This window comes from Culex pipiens, chromosome 1 (genome assembly GCF_016801865.2).
Source record: "Culex pipiens pallens isolate TS chromosome 1, TS_CPP_V2, whole genome shotgun sequence".
NCBI classification, from domain to species: Eukaryota; Metazoa; Arthropoda; class Insecta; order Diptera; family Culicidae; genus Culex; species Culex pipiens.
In genome coordinates this window covers 78,381,978-78,401,217 of record NC_068937.1, presented here as the reverse complement: position 1 = coordinate 78,401,217, position 19,240 = coordinate 78,381,978, and the positions used below count along the sequence as shown (strand labels likewise).

At 36.0% G+C, this 19,240-nt stretch overlaps 1 protein-coding gene across 1 annotated transcript; it reads right to left on the bottom strand.

Annotated features, from left to right (window-relative positions):
- Window positions 1–12,105: 12,105 nt before the first annotated feature.
- Window positions 12,106–13,648, bottom strand: LOC120429816 (uncharacterized). Its single transcript, XM_039594875.2, has 2 exons — window positions 12,895–13,648; window positions 12,106–12,834 (listed from the first exon to the last, which is right to left on the bottom strand). Exons 1-2 carry the CDS (start codon window positions 13,172–13,174, stop codon window positions 12,770–12,772), a joined length of 345 nt encoding a protein of 114 aa, XP_039450809.1. The 5' UTR covers window positions 13,175–13,648; the 3' UTR covers window positions 12,106–12,769.
- Window positions 13,649–19,240: the final 5,592 nt, after the last annotated feature.

The following is a 19,240-nucleotide window of genomic DNA, read 5'->3' as shown; positions in this document are numbered from 1 at the left end:
TAAAATGACATGTTCCAAAATTTTTTACAGTCGAGTAACGGAAAATGGGAGAATTTTTAAAACTTTTTTAGTGTTTTTTTCGATGAAAAATACGTTTTTTCGGAATTCTGAGTACGCCATCAAATCGGGCGTCTAATTTTACATAAAAGTCCCTTTGACACCAAATTTCTATCTCATCACCGTTTCAGGCTGCAAATTATTGAAAAACACCTCTTTTTTCGCATGTTCAAAAATGGAAGGGGTCGTACCGCCCCTCCGTCACGAGATATCAAAAAACGGACCTCGGATTCGTGATCAGGGACAAAAGTTACCCCTTAGGACAAAGTTTCACGCAAATCGAAGAGGGGTCGGGGCAACTGCTGTGTGAGTTGGCGGAGAATTACCCATTTATCTTTGACGATTTATGACTAGCCGTATGTTGAAAATACTCTTTGTGAGCCCTTTTTGCCCAGTGTACATTGAAACATGTCAACACAACTGACATTTATTAATTGATATTGTTAAACTGTTTTTGTTTTTTTTTTTTCATAACCCAATATCGATCTGTGCTGTGATCATCATTCATTTTCACAGAAGCCATTTCCATCGATTTTCCTTCTTTGCTTGCCAACGATTTCAAAAATTCCTCCAACAAAACCCCGAATCCAATATGGTCGCGCAAGACCCGCTCGCGGAGGGCATAAGCCCATTCCTGGAGGTGCTGGTGCCCCCCGTCCGGAGCGCTAGCAGACCGCCATTTTCGCCACGACCGAAACGTTCGTCCGGAAAATTTCAAATTTTTAGACCTTGACCCCCCAAAAGCGGAACTCATTTTCAACTAAAAAAATCTCAGTCACACAACAATTCCGCACACGCAGAAAAACGCTCAACTCTTACGCATTCTGACAAGCCTCGAAATCGCAATCACGCGACACTCCACAACCTCACACACACACATTTCCACGTTGAAACCCATTCCAAGCCAAACAACCAGGGGACTCCACCATCGTCAGCCATCGAACGAAAAGTCTCAGATTTCTTTGCGGAGCCATGGGCGCCATTTTTCGAGAGGTAGGGTGGGAAACTCAAAAGTGTCGAGCAGCAACGGGGGAGGTGAAATAATAAATTTTTATATCGCCATGCCCAGAATCCTTGGGAAATTGATTTTCTTTTCGCCTTCCGTGGCAGAGCACTAGTATTTGAAGGGGGTGGTGGCGCGGAGGGAAAACGAACGAAAAATTGGCGTAAAGAGTTTGGGAAATGGAGTTTTCTCGGCCGAGAAAGTGTGTGGTGTGATTTTTTTTGGGAGGGTTTGGGGGAAAAGTGGGTGGTAGGGGGAGAGGGGCGTAACAGAAAATTTTGGAAAATTAACAAACTCAAAACCTTGCACAGACTTCCTGGAAACAGACCTTAACGTGGAGATTCACAACTTTTCCGAGATTTTCACAGCTCACTTGGACACTTTTCCCTTTTCGGATACTCGCTGGGTTTTCCTCGTGGATCGATGATTTTCACAACAGTTGCTGCGTTTCAGCAAAATTTTCACCACCCTCTCTACTTTGTATGAAAGACTAACCCTAGGAAATTGCTTCTAATCGCGCGTGAAACTTGGCAAAAACACGGTGAACACTCGCAGTGGCTTTCTTTGGCCCAGAAGGGATGATGTCGGAAAATGCGTTCCGCGTTTTTTCGTTTTCCAGCGCGCACAGGAAGGCCAAATTTTCTCCTCACTTGTTTTCCTTCCACTAAACACACCACACAAAAATTACACAGACACCAAAAAAAGAGGCCCCTGCACCACTAGTTCAAATTTGGCTGCTTCTGGCCCTGCGTTTCGAAAGCACTATCAGTGACCGACCTCTCTACCTGCTGCCAGTTCCACACCACGGGGTTATTCCGGAGACGCGGGACTCGCACTCTCGCGGAAAAGGGCGTCAAAATTTGAGCAAATTTCCCAACCCGAGAGAGCGAGCGAGAGAGAGAGCCTGTCTGCGAAGGAATTTCTGCACGGCTGGAAAGCGTTTCCCAGCGCAAAAGGGAAAAACCTAGGAGACCAAACACACACACACAGGAAAGAGAGAGAGAGGAGAAGCTGGGAGAGCGAGCGAGTGTTTGGAATCGAAACTATCGATTATTGGGAGTCCGTGGACATGCGCAGGTGTGGAAAACTTCGGGAAAATCAAGCGAGTTGGACGGCGGAGTTCAGGAAAGCGCAAAAAGGGAGAAAATCAAAGAGAATGTTGGAGCAAAGAAAGAGAGAGAATAAGAGGCTTCGATCTGAAGTGGTTGGTGGTCGCTGAGAAGTCAAGAAGAAATGGAAGCTTACTTTGAACGTAATAGTAATAATAAGCTCATTATTTGGAGAATCCTTCCGTTTGGGCCGTTGTTTACATGTTTTGAGGCTAAAAATAAAGGTAGATGTGGGGTGGGATGCTCATAAGGCGGAATTGATCCGCGAAGATTTTATTTACACACATGGAATTTTGCTATTTTTAATTCATTCAAAGTTTTTGGTACCAGAAAATAATTCATATTTCTGTACAAATTTAACAAAAGATTTGTTTAAGTTGATTTTATGTTCAACCCTCTAATTCTCAAATTCTATTCTTTTTTCGTGTACAGAAGGGCTTTTTGAGCAACTTTTGTTCTACGAAAAATTATACTTCTCTCGTTTTATATTTTTCTTGGTTAATTTTTAGTATTTTTATTTGCATTAATCTTGTTTGGTTAATGTTTGTTTCTGATACAATTTGGTAGATTCTACCACCATCTATCTTAACCATTTGTCTTTCTAGCTTTTTGTTTTCATATTTTCTGAGTAAATTTTTGAAAACGTCCTATAAGCTATTGTCTTTCATATGTTTATTGGACCTTTAAAAAACTCTAGACATGTTGCTTGTTTTTAACATGTAATGTAATGGGACCATCCACAAACCACGTGGACACTTTTTTGGAAATCTCAACCCCCGCCCCCCCTCGTGGACAATTGTTCATACAAAAAAAAACTTTTTTGTATGGAGCGTGGACAATCGCCATACCCCCCCCCCCCCCCCTTCCCCTAAAGTGTCCACGTGGTTTATGGATAGTCCCAATAGAATAATATCAATACTGTTTAAATTGTAAAAAATGCGTAGAGGCCAATACTACACATTCATTTTTACTAAAAATCTAGAAAATGGTAGTAAAAACACAGCCATAGATGGCCTCTGAAAAAATTACATTTTTCCAAATAGTTGGCAAAACTTTGTAGAGTGTCAAACATTGATTGAAAACCTTTAAAAAATAAAAACAAACAAAGGAACCATGATGAATCCATGTTTAAAAATATAGATATTGAAAAAATGAAAATAATGATTTGCAATAAACAATTAATTTAATTTTTTAAATTAATTTTTAATTTTTTTTTTCGTTCAAATTTTTTGTGAAAATAGCCTAAGATGTTACAAAAAGACTCACAAAAAATGCAGGTTGGAGCAACACATCTAAAAAAAATACAAAAATCACTTGCCGAAATCGTTTTTTCAAGTGCTCTAAGCGTAAAATTTTCAAAAACCGAATGCGGATATCGATTCTCCAGACAATTTTACATAAAATCTCTATATTGACCACTGAGTCCAATCCTTGTGAAGTTACAGTGGTATTAAAAATAAAAATGGTGAAAAAATAGGGTTTTTGGTGGTTTTTGACAATTTCTTGATGACAGTCTCGAAAATATTTTCACCCAAAAGCTTGTCCAATTTCCCATAAGTTTGTCTTTGACCACTTTTCAAATAAACTGTTTTTTATCATCTAAGCTAGTTTACTTTCCAGGTTACTACCATCCACCGAACTAAACTGAAAAAAACTGTTGTCAGGTACGATCAATGAGATTAAGCTTTCATCTGTGAGCCCATTCTTCCAATAGCAATGCTGTCAAAGGCAAACTTATGGGAAATTGGACGAGCTTTCCGGTAAAAATATTTACGAGACTGAAAAATCAAGTCTGTAATATAAAAATTGTCAAAAACCATTAAAAAATCAATTCTGTCAACATTTTTATTATAAATTGGATCTAGGACAATGGTCAATATGGAGACTTTTATGAAAAATTGTTTGGAGAATCGATTCCCGTATTCGGTTTATGAAAATTTTTACGTTTAGAGAACTTTTCAAGAAAACAGTTTCAGTAAATGATTTTTGTATTTTTGAGAGTCTTTTTGTAACATCTTAGGCTATTTTCCCAAAATTTTTGACCGAAAAAAAATCGTGGGCTCACCTACAAATTTGACTTTAAAACTTTTTTTTCTTCACAATTTATTTTTATTAGGTTCTTTTAGGTGCTGCGACCAGGTTGGGACCGAGGACTTTAAAACTTAAAAATCAAAAAATTACTTAGAAATGGCGTTTTTTCTTTTAGTGTATTTTTTCAGAAAGCTTGTCTAATTTCCTAATAGTAGTTTATGCAACAAGTTGCAAAAAGAGGATTTTTTCAGCACGAGTCGTACATTTATCCAACGAGGTTCACTGAGTTGGATAAATACGAAGAGTGCTGAAAAAATCACGTTTTGCAACGAGTTTCATACAACAATTTTTGCAATTCCAAAAACACACACTGAGTGAAATTTTATGTCAAATTTTCATGTATTTTGTCAATAAATCGTTTAAATCAAAAAATGTTGAAAAGTGTTACTTTTCGAAACAAGTGCTGAAAAGTTCAACTTTTCAGCACCCATTTGAGTGCTGAAAAGTAGAACTTTTCAGCATTTATTTTGAAAAGTGTTGCTGTTCGATTCTGTTATTTTTGGTACAGAAAAGTAGGCTATTTCGTCGTTCAAGAATGACAGGAAAAGTTAGTAGGGTACGTTATCCATTAGTGGACCCCTTTCCTATAGTGGACCCTCTGAAGGGTTTTTAATGGAAAATTCAATAAAATCACAATTTCAAGCGTGTTGTTGTCTACAAATCTTTTATTTGGCATGTTCAGCATCATTTAGAACAATGTTGACTGACATTGAATTGTCCTTTTCACCAAAATAAGTGTTTTGATTTGGACATCTGAAATCAGCCATGGCCACTAGCATTTTCACAACAAAACTGCATTTATATTTTATGATTGAATTAACCATCTAATCATTTTTTGACTGATTATTTAACTTCAGCAAGTCGAAGTAATGTAAGTTTAAGGATATTTACTAAAATAAAGCGAAGAAATGCAATTTTCTAGCAAAAAATATGAGGGTCCAATATAGGACAACGAAAATCCAAACTTTTCCAAAAGTGGACCCCTGTTAATTAAACCTTCAAAAATGATGAAAACGGTGTATTAAAGCAAAAGTTTCTCTAAAACATACAATAAATGCTTGTTGTTATCAAGTTAAACGCATATTTTTTCAATTATGAGTATAAATATAGCTGTTTTCATGTTAAAAGTACCAATAATGCTGAAGCCGTAAGAATTTATAATTAATCAAAACTATAGTTAATTGTACTTAACTGAAGCACCATAATTGCAGTTTGAAATGATATTTTATAATAATAAATCAATAACAAAACTTTTTTTCCAATAAACATGCGTGGTTTTATCAGCAACTGTAAACAATTCTATTGTTAAGTATCGGTCAACCATTTATTTAATTAGTATGGAAAAAATGCATCAAGATTACTTTTTTTAAATTATTTTTATGTTTACAGTGGTTTTTGAGACGTTTTCTCTGATCTTTTTCGGAAATAAATGTGTTTAAATGTCTGTTTGGTTTTTTGTTGTTTAAAGCCAAATTTGTTAACAAAAAATATTTGTTTATGATGAAAAGTGAGCAAAATCCATCTTTTATTCATTATATCTATCATTAGACCTACACCATGCATCAAAACATCAAATATTGGTTAAATTTGGTATAAAAATAACAGTTTGCCTATAGTGGACCCGGGTCCACAATCGGATTATGGACCCGGGTCCACTATAGGAAAAAGGGGTCCACAACAGGCAAAAAAAACTTTTTTTTCAATTGGCTATTTTTCTGCTCAAAAACAAATAACTGATGAAACAAATAGTCAAAATTGTTCGAAAGACTTCAGTTTTCATTGTTTTGTACAAAGGGTTACGAAAAAGTGCTTAAAATATTGAAAATTCGTGAAAAATGTGCTTCGGCTCTACTAGGGGGTCCACTAATGGTTAAAATACCCAAGTTTCACGACGGAATTGCAAAAAAGTTTTTTTTGCCACTTTTTATACGATGAAACGGCTTCGAGATACAGCAAAATTTAAATTACGAAATACAACAATATTTAAAACACTTACGCCCTTCTCAAATGTCATTATCGAGTGAAACTGGCTCCATATACACAAAAATGGCTTATATAAGCGTATGATAACAGGTCAACAAAGTTTCATTGAAATCGGAAAGGGTCGGATACAACCGATTCCCTATTTGACATGGAATTGCTCAGAGTTGAAAAATGCAACTTTTGAGTTAAGCTTACAACATTATGTCAAACTTTAAAAACTTTTTTAACGAAAACTACATTTTTCAATCATAATTATAAAAAAAAAATATTTACCATTTTTTATTAGTTTTAAACATTTAAGGGTTAATTTTAGGAAAAAAATAGATTTTTTTATTTTGAAAAATAGTTTTAAGTATGTTTTTGAATGAATCGATTTTTTTCACTAGCTTTAAAGATTCATAGCGATCCTTTAACCTTTACCGATTTGGTTCAAACATTGGCAAAGGTACTTATTTTTGACTCAGAAATCGGTTCAAGGTCTATACCTGATGTCGATTTATTCGTTGTCACACTGAGCAATTCCATTTGAAAAGAGCCTAAGCCGAAAAAAAAAAGTTCTCCACCATTAGGGTGACCTACACCGTGCCGTGGGTGGTTCGAAAATTGGCAATTTTTCTCAAAAACCACTTTTTTCAAAAGAAAAATCATATCTCCGCGTCATTTCATCTGATTTTATCTCTGTTATCGCAGTTTTAGTGAAAAAGGTTGATATTTTGCCGATTTCGTCATTTTCCGGTTTTTGTGCGCGGCGCGTCGAAGAACACGGATTTTATTTTCAAAAAATCATATCTCAGAATCCTGTTAATGAACTCCTCCCATTTTTTAGTATGTTACGTAAAAATGTCCGGGGAATCCGAAAATTTTTCCAATCATAGGCTCTTTGGTCCAGACACTGCCAAAACGGCATTTGAAAGTTTCATACGCACTCTTCATATGTTAGGCTAGATTTTTCAAACTTTTTACTATTTTTCTTTGAAAGGCCAACTTATTACCTTTCATTTGCTTATAAGACAGTTGAAATCGATTGAAATGGCGAGGAGTTATGATTTTTCGAAAAAAGTGGTTTTTGCAATAATCGACAAAAATTAACATTTTTCAGACCACCCTAACACGGCATAGGTCACCCTGATGGTCAAACAAAAAAATAAGGGTCTAATTATTTCGGCCAGGGAACCCCCAGAAAAATTTTGAACCCGATCCGAGCACTTTTTTTTTTCCATGCTGTTTTCGTGGGGAATTGCTGTATAAATACCAATTCGAACTAATATTTCTGGAGTTTTTTTTTTGAAAAGGTCCAATGAACCAAATTTCCAGTTTTTGATTTTTGGGTTTTTTTTAATACCCCTGACTCAAGGCGGTTTTAAAAACACCCAAGAAGCAAAAGCTGGAAATTTGGTTTATTGGACCTTTTCAAAAAAAAAACACCAGATTTGTTTTCAAAAACCGCCAAAATGTTTGAACTTCATGATATTATTTTTCTTAACTGAACCTAGAAACAAATTTGTAGAAGAATCTAATTAACTATTTAAATTCTCCTAATTCTCCTCCTCATTCAATTGCGCTACTCCTGAGTATGTACTCTCTCCACCGTTACAATCACCTAGCCGAAAACCTGAGAATAATGTTCAAAAGTAATTTCCGCGTAAACGCTTCAGAAGCAGAAAGAAGCAGGTCTCTTTTCTCAAATTTTCCGCCCCGCTAGGTCACCAAACTGTGAAAAGCAATCATTATGGGCCGACTGGAGGAGCATAAAATATGCAAATCTCCACGTTTTGGCCATTGAAGTCTAGGGCTCTGGAAACGGGTGCCCAGTCATAGATGATGACGGTGGGGGATACATTTAGTAGGAAAATGAAAAGGAAGAAATTGATTTTTATTTTTTAATTTCGAAAGGTTTCAAGTATTGACACAAGGTCTTCTCGGGCCATTCGTCCGCAAACCTTGACGGAACGCCTCCGAGCCATAAATGAAACATCGCATGATTAGTCTACCTTGACGTTGGGCGCGCAAAGGACCAACTGAAAACGGAAAGGCCAAAGTTCATCAACCCGAAGGAGGTCCTCTGCCGCGTCAACCGTCACGCGTGTGACGCATGATTTATGCAGCAAACACGTGTCAGTCAATAGAACACAGTTTGTTAGCTGTTGTTACTCGCGAGGGCGATGCGGATAAATCCCACCAATTGGATTACCGGGGCTGGGCGCACACCAGTGGAAACAGGATATTGAAATGGTGCCCCAATTCCGGAACTCGAGCAGTTCGTTTACCCAGAGCAACACTTTAAGCCGTCTGGTCGATGAAGAAGACGAAGAAGGGGCGATAACAAACAATTAAACCATTTTCCACGGGAAGTGGATGAAAAACAAACGATTTAGTGAAGAGAATGGATTTGAAGTGGAAGTGGCGCGAATGAAAAGTGAAACAAGTCAAAACAACAAACAGATTGCGTAGAGTCAAACGGTTTTGCGAACTTCCCATGCGGGAGCCGGCAACAATGGCCAATTGGGCCACTCGGGGAGTGCGGACATAAATCTGAACCTCGGCTCACAGTGTAGTACGTTCAACCAACATCCACGGCGTAGGCACGCACGCAAACCGGCCGGAAAATTTATGTAATTATTGTTGCTTTACTGCATGTGATTGGACGGTTTTCCGGTAGATTTAATTTGCTTAACTTAAGATTTTGCCAACTTGATTTAACATAATTTGACTTGAAATCGAATAAAGAAATGTTCAAAGAATCATAAATTTCGGCTTTCATTATTATTTTTTTGCTTATTGCCAGATTTTAAAAACGGACAAAGCTGCAAAAAGTATGCAACAGATAAATAATCATAGAATGAACTCATAATCCTGGATTTGAACATTTCAATAAAAAAAGTGTTTCAAATACCATACATTAAGAGACCACCGGAGCGGGGAACTTGATGATTTTCTCTCTTTTAGGAACCACTGCTAGGGAGCAGAAATTCCATTGCTACTCTGATGACTTTGAAAATATTCCAGTACGCAACAGCAGGACGCTCATTTAGCAAGACGCATTTGTCCTAAATCATAGCCTACCTGAAAACAACTTGCGCGCACATGGCACATCACACGTGGTGATTACACACTTGTCAAGGGAAACAGTTTGGCCAATGTTTGACGGATCCAAATGCGTTGGACACCAACCACCCTTTGCGCCCAGCAAAACTGGCAGTGTTGCAAGCGCAAAACATACGTTGCCAGTGCCGATTTATTATGCATCGACCAATCTGTTTCCATTGACAATCTGTAGTTGTAATGGTTTGAGTGAAGGCTATGTTTGTGTTTGAAAATGATTTCTTTTTTGAATCTAAAATTGAATTTTGACAAAATAAGTAAAATATATTTGAATGATAAGCGGAGCTCGCATAATTGAGAGACAGAAAAGATTATGCAATCTTGTAACATATCTCAGTTATTCAATAGGTTAGGTGATTGACAAGGGAATATCGTAACAAATATGTAATCAAACATCTTTTCTAGAGTACTTTGTCAAAGCAATGCTCCGAGGGTTTCCTACATAGGACATTTTGGGGGAAAAAAATAGCGTGATATAAAACCAAAAGTAGGTATAGTTTCCATATAAATTTGCCAGCCTCTCGTTATCGAAATTGAAGGGACCGTCGAGAATGGGGGATATCAAATCATAGAATTTTTTGAAGGGACTGAAAAAAATATTGACAGCTGGAGCAATATTGATATCGAGAAGATCGACAGCCAGAGATTACACTGTAGTTTTTTTCTGATGAATTATAAGTGTTCTGAATTGAAGGCATTCGTAAACCAATTTGACCACTCAAACAAATATAAGTTAGGGGCCGTAATGCTTTTCCAAAGTGCAAAAAAGAAATGAGAGGAACCATGCGACGGTAGTATTCACATTTTTTTCCTGAGAGACCAATAATTTCAAATGTTATTACAAACAACATGATATTTGTATTATACGCTTCGATATTAGGAATACTTTCAAAAATCTTTGATAACTACATTTTTATCATTCATGAAAATTTCATCAATATTTTTTGAAGCACATTTTGCATTGTGCTTGTAGTAAGGAAAAGGTGGAACTCGATGGAGGTGAAACGTGAAAAAACACTCAAACCCCCCTTTTTTCAATAAAACCAGAAGTCCAGGGATGCGACATTTTTTTTAAGAAAAGAGATAAAAAGACAGTACTATGCATGAAAAACAGCTCTGGACTATTTTCATGAAGACCTAACAACCAACTGTAACAATTATAGTATCCTGCTCACTCGTTATTTAAACGTTCCTTGGTGTGAGCAGGATTCTATGATTGTTTACTGTTTGTATTTGGGTCTTTGTGTATTGCACACTTTGCACCATTTTCTCCACCCTTGCAAATAATATCTGCACACCAAATATTTGCACACTTGAAATCCTACCCCTTCTCCCCCCCGCTCGCCTATAGTGGTGCGTGTCTCGACTGAGCTTTGATGCTTTCGACCACTTTAGAACAGTTTCAAACTAGGGTGTGTGTCTTAGATGTTTTTTTTCTGCTGTAGTTTGAGGTGTGCACTTTTGTATAGAGCTTTCCACAACTTGCACGATTGTCTAAAAATCGCTGCAATCGGCAATAATGTCCAACATTCTTTTTCATTTGAAAACGCATTGAGCTGTGTTGGAAGTGGGTCCATGTTTGAAAACTTAGATATGAAGAAGCAAAAAGTATTCTTCAACGATGCTTCACCCACAGTAGGTCACCACCTTCCGAGAGAAAAAAGAACACGATCTGGTAGTATAAAGGTACTGTGAACGGACACAGAGGATAAACCCAGAGATTTCCGAGAACGTAATTCTCATGGGTTCATTTTCGAATAAAGTTCACCTACAGTCACAGGAAAAATGTATCAAAATCCTTTTATAACAGATTTTACATCAAGCTCGTATAACAAGTAGTAGTCAGTATGAGAAGGTGCGAAAACGAACTCAGCAAAGTGCGATTTTCAGTTACAGTGCATGTATCAGTGACCTGCAGTTCTCACTATATGATCATAGAGAAGAATATATTTGTGACCAGTCCATTTCATTTTATCAAGCGTTCCATGGTTCGTTACTATCGTGTTGTATTACCAACCAAGAAGTTTTTGGTTCGATCCTCATTTCAAGAATTTTTTTGTTCAATACAATCAGACAGCCGTCGGTAATGTCGATAATTTACAGTAACAGACAAAATTGTCATAACCCTATATCGCAAAAGATGCATGAAAACAGATTTCAAGCAGATTCTGATATACTTTCATGCAGATTTGCAGCAAAATGATGCGACCACCGTTTCGGTGTATCAACACAACGACACAATGAACAGCGTCTTTGCCGTATCGGCCACTTCAGTTTTTATGAGTATGAAATGGTCATTAGATATAAGCCGCTCAATGGAATGAATTGTATCAATGAACTAATAAACACAATTTCGCGGTGCCACGCAAGATCATTGGGAGCTATTTTTACAAACAAAAACAAAAACAAAAACAAAAACAAAAACAAAAACAAAAACAAAAACAAAAACAAAAACAAAAACAAAAACAAAAACAAAAACAAAAACAAAAACAAAAACAAAAACAAAAACAAAAACAAAAACAAAGACAAAAACAAAAACAAAAACAAAAACAAAAACAAAAACAAAAACAAAAACAAAAACAAAAACAAAAACAAAAACAAAAACAAAAACAAAAACAAAAACAAAAACAAAAACAAAAACAAAAACAAAAACAAAAACAAAAACAAAAACAAAAACAAAAACAAAAACAAAAACAAAAACATTTTGTATTTTTGTATTTTTGTATTTTTGTATTTTTGTATTTTTGTATTTTTGTACACACAAAGAAAAAATACTCTAAATTTAAAAAGATCGTTCGTTGGATTAAAAGTTCGCGTTGGTGAATATTCGTAGAAAGTTCAAACTTTTTAATTTAAAAGTTGAAAAGTTTTTGATACTACCATGCATTTATGGAACAAAATCGTTGTATCGGTAAAAGTGTTTTACTTTTAATTGGAAAAGAAACCTTTTATGGCAAGAATAAACAACATTTAATAATACAGTGTTAATTTCAGAAAAAATGTGCTTTATTTTATATTTATTTTTAAAAGTTTTAAACAGTAAGTTAAAAAAAACATGTTGTTATTGTATTTAACGCTTCTGGCTAACATCCGAGTCCAAGCTGTACCGATTATTACGGTACGTTAACGGTAACTTCCGAAGACCCCAAGCTGGACGGTTCCGGATGGACGTTTCGACGCGCGACAGCAAAGTAGCGAACAGGATGGTCCATTGCCGGCCTTCATCAGGACAGGTTTGGAGAAGTTGGCTGTTGATTCGGGAAGGGTGGTCGACGTTTCCCGGCTGAGAAGTGAAGTGCCTGAACAGGGAATTCCAGAACCTGGAAGCGCAACCGGAACATGGGGTTGATGAGGACCTCGGAACGGAATTTGATTTCGAGCCATTTCGAGCACTTCATCCTCCTTCCACAATGACACAGATTTTTCATGCTCGCTGTCCCCAGCTGAAGCTGCGCCGTCGCGATGTGAGCGTTTGTGGGCGGGAAGTTGCTAAAAGAGATGGAAAGTAAGGGAAGTTGGCTAGCCACTGCACACATTCTCAATACTCACCGGTATTGTGAACCGCCGACATCGAGTGCAACATCCGCGCTGACCACCTCCGATTATGCCGCTTCTTGCCGTCCTCCTCTTCGTCGGATCCTTTCTCGTACTTGTCCAAAAATCGGATGTTATTCTTCTTCAACGCAATCTCCTTGTTCACCCAACGCGTCGGCAGCGCCATCTCCTCGATGATCTCGTCCGAGTCCTCACGGGAATCGACCTTCAACCACCATCCCCGGGTCACCATCACCGAATACAACCGGTTCGAGTCCACATTCCTACCTCCCATCCTACAAAAACAAACAAAATCGTGGTTTGGTTGAGCGTTTTTTTAGTTTGTATTCACAAACAAAATCAATCAAAAAACACCCAAGCTTCCTTCTAACCCATTCCGGTCGTGAAACAGCTGCAGGTCCTGCAGGAAGCTGCAGACATGGCCTTTTCGAACCCTCGACCTCGTCCCGCACAAGCACCACCATCCTTCGCCGGCGTTTCGCTGCTGCTGTTTGGCTTACGAAGGTGTCCGCACCCGAGTCCTGGCTGCTACCGTGGTCGGCTTTGATTCGCGTTCTGGACTCACCAGGCACCACCGAACCCACCAAAATGTTTGTTTACATTTGGAACTTAGGCGTACACGGTTGCACGAGAACGTCAAAATGAAAGAAATTATACAGTCGTATTAAAAATTAAGACTTTTAAATCAGTTAGTAAGGAAATTTTCAAAAAATGTAGCAGTAAAAGTTTTCATTTTTTAAACAAGAAAAAAACTTTCCCTTCAGCAAATTTTGGCAACTTTTTAATTCAAAAGTAAGTTACTTTTGTCATTACAGTAATATTTTTTTGTGTGTATTTTTGTATTTTTGTATTTTTGTATTTTTGTATTTTTGTATTTTTGTATTTTTGTATTTTTGTATTTTTGTATTTTTGTATTTTTGTATTTTTGTATTTTTGTATTTTTGTATTTTTGTATTTTTGTATTTTTGTATTTTTGTATTTTTGTATTTTTGTATTTTTGTATTTTTGTATTTTTTTATTTTTGTATTTTTGTATTTTTGTATTTTTGTATTTTTGTATTTTTGTATTTTTGTATTTTTGTATTTTTGTATTTTTGTATTTTTGTATTTTTGTATTTTTGTATTTTTGTATTTTTGTATGTATTTTTGTATTTTTGTATTTTTGTATTTTTGTATTTTTGTATTTTTGTATTTTTGTATTTTTGTATTTGAAACATGTTAACATTAGTTGGGTAAAAATTGCCATTGAATCCGCTTTGTAATGCCGGCCCCAATACACTTCAAGGTTGTTACCCTTAGGGGAACTGGGAAAGATTTACTTTTACAAGCTTGTTATTGATTGTAAACATTGGTTTTCGATAAAGTTCTAGTTGCTTGAATTCCATTGAGTATTCTTTTCTTTGGAATGTTCAATTTTATTAAAAACAAGAAAAAATACATTTTTGTTTTTGGTTTTGATGCCTCCTACTGGAATAATTCCAAATTTGGCCAGATTTTAGTTTTAGCCGATTCCAAAATAGTCAGATCGTTCCAAGGATGGTCTCGAGTATTATGAATAAGTTTGATTTCAAAAATGCCAAACTTGGATACTCGTATTGCGAAGCTGTAAAAAATATTTCAGAAACAACATATTTCGTTATATTTTGATCTTCACCAGGAAACCTGGAACCGGTTCCGAAATCGCCAGATCGGTCCAAAAATGATCGCGAGTAAAATTTACACATATTGAAAAATAAAATGTGTTCCAAGAATAACTTACCATCTCATCCCGGGAAACCCAATGTGTCCAGATCTACACCAAATTTTTCTAGAAAATATTGAATCAGTTGGAAATTTTGATATGCACATGACAATAATTACACCGACCAACTAAATTTATGCACAGGCTCAACTCGAACGAAGTTGACTTTATAGCTGTCGGCCACCATTGCTAGTACCAACCCCTAGTGTCTTCCTTTTTATCTACAAGGACTTCGCCGCCCTGGGCTCCTAAGTGTATGAAAGTATGGCACGGAGCGACGGCGCCGAATACCCATATTTACACAAAGAATTTTAGAGCGCCCGCCGTGGGATTCGAACCGGCGACCTCTGGATTGTGAGTCCAGTGCGCGGTCCGATTGATCCACACGGACGGGACAAAGAACACAAAGGCTCAACTCGAGATGGAGAAATATTTCATATCATCAATTGCAAGAAGAGCTATAATTCAATGTGCAACACCCATTTAAAATAATTACAGTAAAACTAAAAAAATGCGGTTCGTTTTTATCGTAACTTTTTTCTTTTTGTTTGGAAAAATATAAATTATAGTGTTCGCGAAATTACAAACAATGGTTACATTATGTATTTTTTTATTGATCATCGTTTCTCCTTATAAAGTTTGTATGAGAGTTCTTCTTCGCTCTGGTAAAAAATAACGGACATCTCCTGTATGGTCTTAGATTCGATGCCAAACGGCACTCACTCGCACAAGTGGGAATGTATGAGAACCCTGTGCCTTGTCAATCGTTACGCTCCCGACCGGCACCGTGCATCACGCTGTCCGTCCAAGATCTAGAGGAAATTGAGCACATGTCGCAAGGACACCTAACTGATGAGTCGCCCGGGTACAAGAATTTAGGGACCACCAAAGCTGCGGCTTCGCGTGCCGGATGATGGGGCTCACATGAGGACACTACTCACCCGCTTCTGTCTTAGGTTTCGTTATGATTTTCTCTCCGCATCTGAATTGAGAAGCCAATGTCACCAGCCACAAGGCCGCCGGAACCTGCCAAATAATATTTGCCATGTGTAGTGGCCACTCACGTGGTCCTGCTCAATACTGCGAGAACTACTGAACTACTCACCGCAGTAACATCGTCCAAGGATCGCCCGCTTGCGACCTGAAAGCACGCACGAACATGACTCAAAAAAAAAAAACACTGAGCTCGAGAAGCAATTACCTTGTAGAAACATTACCTGCATGTACTCTTGTATCCTCAAGAACTTCCGGGGTTTGGAACCTCCATTATCGGAGGGCGCGGACATAATCTGGAACTTCCCCAAAAATCATTTCCTACCACTTTAGAGGTAAACATTCTGATCATAAACACACGGGAAATAAAACAAATGTGGTGCATCGTGCATCCATGGTTACTGCGTCGCGACGCCACCCGTTGACAGAGGGAAAATCAACAACAATCAGTGGTTCTAAAATGGTGGAGTCAATGTATGAAAATATGAAATCTTCCTTCGTTTGAACAGCTTTTTCTGCAACGCAGTTGAATGAATCAACATTTTTATTTCGTCTGTACCTCCGTAAGATTTTGACGATTCTAAAAAGCCTAAACATGCCTAAGAAAAAATGAACCGATTTGTAGACACCTACATTCTACTCCAATTTCAACCAAAAATAGCGCAATTTTTCCAATTTCAACAACAGGTTTCAAACAGAAAGAATGCTCAAATCTCTTCATGTAACCATTCTACATGTTCAAAATTGATCAATTTAGGAGACCCGACGTTTTCAAAGCATTTCATTCAGCCATTTTTGAGTTCTGGGGTCAAACGTGGAAGAAAAGCCCGTATCAGATTTTCCGCCTCCGGTGGTCTCTTAAGCAAAAAAAATGACATGATTTATGAGACTTAAGAGGCAGTATTTGTAAATATTGCTCGGTTTGTTCTAGAGGTCGTATCGAGGTGCTCCGATTTGGATGAAACTTTCCGCGTTTGTTTGTCTATACATGAGATGAACTCATGCCAAATATGAGCCCTCTACGACAAAGGGAAGTGGGGTAAAACGGGCTTTGAAGTTTGAGGTCCAAAAAACCTAAAAAATCTTAAAATTGCTCGCATTTCCGTAAAACTTCATCAATTCCAACTCTCTTTGATGCATTCGAAAGGTCTTTTGAAGCACTTCAAAATGTGCCATAGACATCCAGGATTGGTTCGACTTTTTCTCTTAGCTTTTGCAAATTACTGTCAAAAATGGATTTTTTTAAAACCTTAATATCTTTTTGCAACAGCCTCCAACACCCATACTCCCATAGGTCAAAAGATAGGTAATAACATGGACTATAAGCCTACGGTGTTAACTTTTTGGCCAATCGCAGTTTTTCTCATAGTTTTTCGATTTTTCTGGAACAAACATTTTACAACGTTAGTTTTTGCCCTGTAGGCCGCCATAGCGGCACTTTTTGGTCTCAATTTTGTCATATTCGGAATCCTCGGACAATTTCACGTAAGTTAGTAGTATTGGAGTTGTAAATTTGATTTAAAAAATAATTAAATAAAACATTTTTGAAAAAAGAAATAGATCTTATTTACCCTATGATCAATACGTCAAATGCTGTATCAAGTAGGCGAAAACCTGTTTTACCCCTAATCCAACAAATTGTTAAAAAATATTTTAATTCATTCTAAATGGCAATTTTTCCAATCAAATTTACAACTCCAATACTTCTAACTTACGTGAAATTGTCCGAGGATTCCGAATATGACAAAATTGAGACCAAAAAGTGCCGCTATGGAGGCCTACAGGGCAAAAACTAACGTTGTAAAATGTTTGTTCTAGAAAAATCGAAAAACTATGAGAAAAACTGCGATTGGCCAAAAAGTTAACACCGTAGGCTTATAGTCCATGTTATTACCTATCTTTTGACCTATGGGAGTATGGGTGTTGGAGGCTGTTGCAAAAAGATATTAAGGTTTTAAAAAAATCCATTTTTGACAGTATTTTGCAAAAGCTAAGAGAAGAAGTCGAACCAATCCTGGATGTCTATGGCACATTTTGAAGTGCTTCAACGTTTTATCTTTAAAATTAAAATTCCAAATTGATAATTTTGAAATTTTTTGGCAAGTTTTATTTAAAAATAGTACACGGAAAAAAGTTTTTTTTTATTTTACTTTTTATTACTAATAGTTGGATTCCCGAAAAAACTTATTTTTTATATTTTCAGTTTTTTGCTCTTTTGATAATTTAGAATTTTTTTAACAAGTTTTATTTAAAAATAGAACACGGAAAAAAAGTTTTTTTTATTTTACTTTTTATAAATAATAGTTGAATTCAAAAAAAAAAACTATTTTTTTTAATTTTCAATTTGTTGCATCTTTTGCTTTACAGTTTTGAGTGGTTCATATTTGGTACCAAAGTTACAATCTGATGAAAAAGTAATATTTTTTTCTAAAATATCTAATGAAAATCTCAAATCAAATATTAAATTCATTTTTGAAATGGACAAATTTGAAATTGAAATTACTTGTTTTTAACTGTACCGGTTTCAAATTACATGCACTTTTCGATTTAAATTTCGAACTTTTTTCAACTTTGAAATATTCTATGAACCTCTACAAAAATATTTTCGAGGATCAGAATTTATTTTTATTTTTTTATCCAAACGTTTTTTTGGAATTCAATTATTATTTATTAAAAGTAAAATTAAAAAAAAAACTTTTTTTCCGTGTATTTTTTTTTTTGAAAGCTTCACCGAAGATACCAATTTGTTCAGAAAATTAGATAAGTTTTAAGTGTTGTACTCGAAAAAAATAACGAGCATTTAATTTAGTCATGTAAACTAACCAAAAGTTAGTGAAAACATGCAATTATGATTTCATTCAAAAAATACATCACCAGAGATTTTTTTGAAAAGGTCCTATAAAATGTAAAAGATAATAGCTTATAGTCCCTTCAAAAAAAAAATCTAGATTGAAATCATTTAAAAAATAAATTAAATTCAATTGGAGAATCGACTGTAAAGATTTGTTGAATTTGTTGAAATGTTTGCAATTTTAAAAAGGAGAACAAGCCAATTTAACTATGATTTCAAAACGAAAAAAATACGAATGTCCTTTAGTACTGTGTAAAAAGAAAGAACTATCTTCAGCTTATTCTAATGTATTGATAATGTATTAAAAATTGTATTCGTACGAAACAAATATTTTATGTTATGAAAAGATGCGATTGTTGTGTCAATTTTGACAACTTTTTGTATTAAAACATAATGATGAAAACAAAAATTGTTGAAGTTTTGGAAGCCTGCGAAAGTTTTGAATATTTTTTTTTAATTTTAAGAGCTACACCAACCAACATTTTTATTGACATTTTCTTTTCATAGAGTAGCATTAAAATTAGAGGTCCCTTTGACAATCCAGATTTTAGAACATCCTTCAAACCTGAAAATCGATATTTACTCAAGATTTTGAATAATAACCCAGAAAATTGCTTTAATAATTTTATTTTTAAATTTATGAATAATTATTTTTCCCCTTATTTGGGGCAAGTTTCCAAGTCTTCTTTTTGAAAATAAACTTCGTTTCACTACACACCTTTCCGATCCCACCAACATCCACAGGTGATGATGACC

What these genes read in the sequence shown, in the direction of transcription:
- LOC120429816 (XM_039594875.2), bottom strand. Translation starts at nt 13,174, where the DNA reads ATGGGAGGTAGGAATGTGGACTCGAACCGGTTGTATTCGGTGATGGTG. An exon ending in GTCGGCGGTTCACAATACCG is followed by an intron (nt 12,835 to 12,894) that starts GTGAGTATTGAG and finishes CATCTCTTTTAG; the next exon opens with CAACTTCCCGCCCACAAACG.